This window comes from Bison bison, unplaced genomic scaffold (assembly GCF_000754665.1).
Source record: "Bison bison bison isolate TAMUID 2011002044 unplaced genomic scaffold, Bison_UMD1.0 scf7180017864063, whole genome shotgun sequence".
Taxonomy (NCBI): Eukaryota; Metazoa; Chordata; class Mammalia; order Artiodactyla; family Bovidae; genus Bison; species Bison bison.
In genome coordinates, this window is record NW_011494635.1 from 3,065,838 (window position 1) to 3,071,749 (window position 5,912).

General features: G+C 56.1%; 1 protein-coding gene across 2 annotated transcripts in view; it reads right to left on the reverse strand.

Moving 5' to 3' along the window:
- Positions 1-2,737: 2,737 nt before the first annotated feature.
- Positions 2,738-5,912, reverse strand: part of FOXA2 (forkhead box A2) — a 4,095-nt gene continuing 920 nt past the window's right edge. The window contains exons 2-3 of one of the 2 annotated variants that reach the window (XM_010836341.1): positions 5,739-5,808; positions 2,738-4,630 (exon numbers count right to left, since the gene is read on the reverse strand). In XM_010836341.1, coding sequence (XP_010834643.1) covers positions 3,314-4,630; positions 5,739-5,807 — 1,386 coding nt within the window. In that variant the 5' untranslated portion in view covers position 5,808 and the 3' untranslated portion in view covers positions 2,738-3,313. Of the gene's footprint in view, positions 4,631-5,738; positions 5,883-5,912 lie in introns of those variants that run through there. The other variant, XM_010836339.1, reaches the window with a different exon arrangement.

Consider the following 5,912-nt stretch of genomic DNA (forward strand, 5'->3'; position numbering starts at 1 on the left):
AAACCGAGCGACTGTTGACTTTAGCACACAAAGCAAAGATTTCACTGCCCGCTAGTTTAAAAATGAATATTTTACCAAGATATCGATCAGCGTTATAAAATTCAGTTAAGTACAATGGGATCCTGCAAAAAAAAAAAAAAAAAAGAATAATAAAGGAGGGGGGCAATATAATATCTGTGCAAATTTGCTGAAGTGTGACGTGGCCTGGAAAGTTTACCCTCCTGGAATTCGGATCTAGAATGTTTTTTTCGGTTGTTTACTGACTGTTTATTCACAGATCACGGTTGCTTAAACCCGCGCGCAGAAAAGGAAGAAAAAGAGAGGGAGAGGGAGGGAAGAAGAGACGCTGCACCCTACTACGCAGAGTTGGGGGACGCGGGCGGAGGGCAGTGTGAGCGCTAGTTAAGCTGGGGGCCTTGGCGGGAGTAGGGGCTGGGGCGAGAGGGTAGGGCCGAAAGACTCAGGATGCGCCGAAAAGCCTCCGGAGCGGCCTGCTCCCCGACATCCTTTTTAAGTATTCCTACAGAACTATATCTTATCGGCCGGGATCAGTGGAGGGGGGCGCGCTAAGTAGTTTAAAACGACCCTCGCACAATGGGCGTGCGATAGGAAACATAGCAGGTTAGGGCAGCGCTTTCAGCCCTCATTGTCCCGCACTCTGCCCCCGGCCCTGCCTCTCGGCTCCTTCGCCGCAGGAGCCTTTTATGTGATAATGAAACACATTTCAGGCTGGGCTCACGACGTGTGTGTCCCTGCCAGGGGGAGAGACGGCCCTGATTGCTGGCTGCGGCCTCCGGATCGCCTACCCCTCCACCATCCCCTCTCCTCCCCCTCCCCCTCCCCAATTTCTCTTCCTTGTGTTCTTCGGGACAATGTGGCATGTTAAAAAGGGATTTGGAGGCGGGAGGCGGAGGCGAGTACAAACCCCCCTCAAGCGCCTGGGAAGGCCAGGGTTTGAGGGGCAGAGAGATCCCGCGAGGTGGCAGAGGGCGATCTGACAGGCGGTGTCCAGGCTTCAGGCAACTGCCAGGGACACTTCAAGTTTGGGTGGTCAAGAAGCCCAATGATCTAGTCCGGACAGGGGAGCTTGGGCTTAGAAACCCAAGGGCTAAAGTTTTGGCCTCTCACTCCAGAAATTTTCACCCTATGCAAGCTAGCTCTGCCCTGGATGATCCCAAGTCTCTGGGGGCCCCTAGAGCCCACTGGCTCCTGCCCTAGCCTGGCCAGCTGGCAGGCCAGCAGATGCCTCTGGCAAAACCAAAGCAGAGCCCACTCTGCCCACACAACCCCCATTCGGCCTCTGAGGTTTCCGCTCTTATTGGCCCTGATTTTACTCCTGCTAGGCTATTTTTGAAAGGAGGCAGTGTGATTTGTAAGAATTTATTCTGGGTCTTCCTTTATGCTTTGGGGTTTTCCTTTAAGGATCACAGCATACCCACTCATCTCCTTGGCCCTGTAATCCTGGCTTGCTAACCTGGCCTAACAGGTCACTTGGCAAGGTCCCAGGAGTTTGGAGGGTAGGGCGCAAACCTGCAGACCCCTGGAATCCAACCCTTGGCAGGGGGCACCTGGCCAGACATGCCGGACACCCTCTTACCTCTGCCTCATTCCCCAATATACCTATTTTAAAGATTTCCATCAGAACTCCAAGATCCCTTTTAAAATCACTTCCAGGAGAAAGTCCTTTGTTTCTCCAGACCAAATGCTCAAATGCATGATTCCAGAAGCCTCACTACCTCTGGGCTGCAGCGAGTTCTACCAAGGTTGTGCAGAACATCTAAGTGAAGGTAGAGGGTGGGATGGGGTGGTGGTGGATCGTAAACAGAAGCCTGTTGTTGTCAAATGCAGGTAGAGTCCCAATTCCAGGAAAAGGTGAAGAGAGAGGCAATGACAAAAAGGAAAAGGGCTGCACCAGGAATTTGCAAGTCCAATCTGGACTCACTGTGAAGGTAGGCCCAGGATTGGGAATACAGCAAAAAAAAAAAAAAACACACACACACACACACGAAATCCAGGATTTTTTTTTTTTCCTCCAAGAGAAACCAGGCCCAGTGTGCAAGAGATGTCAACAACATTTCACCTTCACATGGCCCAGCTGGAAAATATGGATATGGAGTGTGGTTTTTGCCAGGCTTTGGAGATGAACCTGCATCAACCCCATAACCCCCAGAATGGTTCACCTGGGATCTTTGAGTTTCATTTTGTGTAAAGTTAAACTCAAAATTCAAAAAGTCACCTTGAACAATGTTGAGTTCCATTAATGATGTTCTTGCTGGAGTATTTAGGGTGAAGTGTACTGAAGTCTGAAATTTACTCTGAAATGCATCTAGGAACATAAGTAGACTGATGGAGGTGTGGATAGATGGGTCAGACATCCAGTATAACAAGTATACTGAGCTGAGAACTATAGGATCTGAGCAATGGGTGTGTGTCTGTTTACTGTAAAATTCATTCAACTCTAAGTTTGTCTGAAATGTTGACAATAAAATGTTGATAAAGCAGCAACCATCGCCCTCCAAATAAAATGAAACCTGCAACCAGTCAGGGTCTCCCTCCCTCAATTTTAAAATATATCCCGGATATGTTTATTTTTTTAAATCAGGCAAAGGAAAAAAAATCTTGAAGATTCAAAGCAAAAAACTGGCAATAACACTTTAATATAGATTTGTGGAACTCTGGTCCTTGCAGTCAGAACACACATTTATAAGCCATAAATAAAGCACGCAGAAACCATAAATTAGTCAGACTTGAGACCTGGATTTCACCGTATCAAGAATGCGAATGCTTTTTTCTTTTCTTTTCTTGGGCATTTACAACAGTCCCTTACATTATTTTTTTTTTTTTCTCTTTTTAAAACAATAGTACAACTCTTGTTTTCTGTTAAAACTACATAGTTTTACACTGAGTCACTCACAAAAGTTTGTGTTTTTTTCTTTTTCTTTTTTTTAATAAAGTAAGACTTCCCTGCAAAGACAGCAATGAAGAGGAACCACAACAACAAAAAGTCAAGAATTGGCAGGTTCTTAGAGAAGCAGGCGTCTACACAGTAGTGGAAACTGAGGCTTTTCTTCTTTTTTAAAAACTGTTTAGCTTTTTCTTTTTCCCTCCTTATATAGGATGGTAGACATCAGTGTGGCCCACGTGAGGGAGGGAAGGACTGCAGAGGGTGAGCGGAGACCTCTGTGGGGGGGCAGGGCAGGGTGTGAAGGGTCCTTCTCCCTTGCACCTTTCCAGCAGCCCTTCCTCAGAGTCTCCACCCCACTTCCTGTCTCTCCCATATGGGTCCCGGGCTAGCCGGGTCGCCACTGTCTTCTTACGAGGAGTTCATAATGGGCCGGGAGTACACCCCCTGGTAGTAGGAGGTGTCTGCGGCCAGGGGCGAGGCATCCAGGCCCGCTTTGTTCGTGACCGGGCCCATGGCCAGGCTTCCCGGCATGGGGGACCCGTAGCCGGGGTAGTGCATCACCTGTTCGTAGGCCTTGAGGTCCATTTTGTGGGGCTGGTGGTGGTGATGGCTGTGATGGTGCTGCTGCTCTGACGACATGAGGTTGTTGATGGAGAAGGGGTGGTTGAAGGCGTAGTGGTGCTCCGGCTTCAGGTGGGCCTCGGGCGGCAGGCCCGGGTGATGCGGAGGGCCCAGCAGGTGGGCCGCGGCCTGCTGCTGCTGCTGCCCGGGCGAGGGCGCCGGCTCCGGGGGGCTCAGCGCCGAGGCCGGCGTCCCCTTCAGCTCCCCAAGGCCCCCTCGCTTGTGCTCCTGGCACGGGGAGGCGCTTGAGTGGGGTGACTCGGTGCCCGCCGGAGTCTCGGGAGCCGGCCCGGCGGCCGCCTCTCCGAGCGGACCCTGCGAGGCCTGGGCCCCGGCGGAGGCGGCCGCCTTCTTGCCGCCGCCCGCGGCGCCCGCGGCCTCCTTCAAGGCCAGCTGCTTCTCGCACTTGAAGCGCTTTTGGCGGCGCAGGTAGCAGCCGTTCTCGAACATGTTGCCGGAGTCGGGGTGCAGGGTCCAGAAGGAGCCCTTGCCGGGCTTGTCGGGCGAGCGAGGCACCTTGAGGAAGCAGTCGTTGAAGGACAGCGAGTGGCGGATGGAGGTCTGCCAGCGCTGCTGGTTCTGCCGGTAATAGGGGAAGAGGTCCATGATCCACTGGTAGATCTCGCTCAGGGTCAGCATCTTGTTGGGGCTCTGCTGGATGGCCATGGTGATGAGCGAGATGTATGAGTAGGGCGGCTTGGCGTGCGTGTAGCTGCGCCGGTACGTCTTGGGGTCGCGCGCGCGGCTCAGGCCCGCCTGCCCGTACATGGGGCTCATGGAGTTCATGTTCGCGTAGGGCGCCAGGCCGCCCATGGCCCCGGCCGCCTGCCCCCCTAGCGGGCTCAGGCTCGGGCTCAGGTGCGGCCCCATGCCCCCCACGCCGGCCGCCCCGGCCGAGCCGCTCATGCCGGCCATGGCGCCCGCCCCGGGGGACATGCCGGCCAGGGACGGGCTCATGCCCGCGCCCACGTACGACGACATGTTCATGGAGCCGGCGCTCATGTTGCCCGAGCCGCTGCCCATGGCGGCCGCCCACATGCCCATGTACGTGTTCATGCCGTTCATCCCCAGGCCGGCGTTCATGTTGCTCACCGAGGAGTAGCCCTGAGAACAGAGCCCGAAGGGAGGCGCACAGCATTAGCACCGCAGCTGGAGAGCTCCCGGCCGCCTGGCCGGACCCCCGCCCCACACCCCACATCCCACGCCCCACACCCGACCATCGGGCCAGCCCAGGCCCCCGCCTCCAGGGAGGCCTCCAGGGAGGCCTCCAGGGAGTCCTGCCTTCGCGCGGCCCCGGCCGGGGCCCCGACCCAGCGTCCGTGTCACCCGGAGCGCGCCGCGATCGCCCTCGGAGAGGGGGCGCAGGGGCTGCGGCTCTGCGCTCGTGGTCACCCCTCAGCCCTCCTGCGCCCGGTTCAGATTCTACAGCAGTGGTCTCCAGGAGCGCGCTGAGCCAGGCACCCCCAAATGCATCTCCCCTCTGCAGAATCTCCCCGACTCTCAAGCCAGTACACCGAGCAGGCGCCGCTGCCTCGGAAGCCACCTCCAACCCTGGCCAGCGACCTGTGGGACACGGCGCCGGGCGGTCTCCCGCGGAGACGATCCCAGGGTCCTCTCCGTTCAGCCTTCCTCCCGGACCCCATCCTGGTCCCCGGGGGAACCTAGACGCGGTTCCCGCGCGGAGCCTTTGGCCACCCTGAGACATTGAGTGGCGGGAGGGGAAGGGGACCGCGAACTGAACTGCTCGCGGCTGGGCTCTGCAGCCACAAACTTTCTTCCTCTTTGTCGTCTCGTCCTCGACCCTTTTTTTCTCTACCCCAGCCCCCGACTCCTGCCCACCTTCTCCTCTCCAGCTCCCCACCCCCTCGCCGGCCGACCTCCCACCCCTCCCCAGCCGCGCGCTGCCAAACACAACTCTGTTAGGATAGTGCCTGGCTCGGCCACGGAGAGGATTTGGAGGCGCCGCAAGTCAATATTTGATCACAAAGTTAATATTATCTCAAGGCTAACAGTGTGTCGTATAAAAAAAAAGAGAGACCCATTTGAGTCGAAGGAGGGTGGGAAAGGCGGCTGCCCCGAGAGGCTAGGGTGGTGTTGGGGGTGGTGTTGGGGTGGGGTGGGGGGCCGGGAGCCGGCCAGTGAAGCGGTCCCGAGGTTGGGACCGAGGGCAGACGCCGCCACCCAGCTTTCCCCGGCAAAGCCGAATGCCTACCTCGGGCTCGGTGTAGTAGCTGCTCCAGTCGGACGGCTCGTGCCCTTCCATCTTCACCGCTCCCAGCATACTGGAAGCCGAGTGCATGGCAGTTTAAAATTTAACAGCCACAACAAACGATCGGCAATCACCCCCCCCCACCCCCACCCTCCTTAAAAAAAAAAAAAAAAAAAA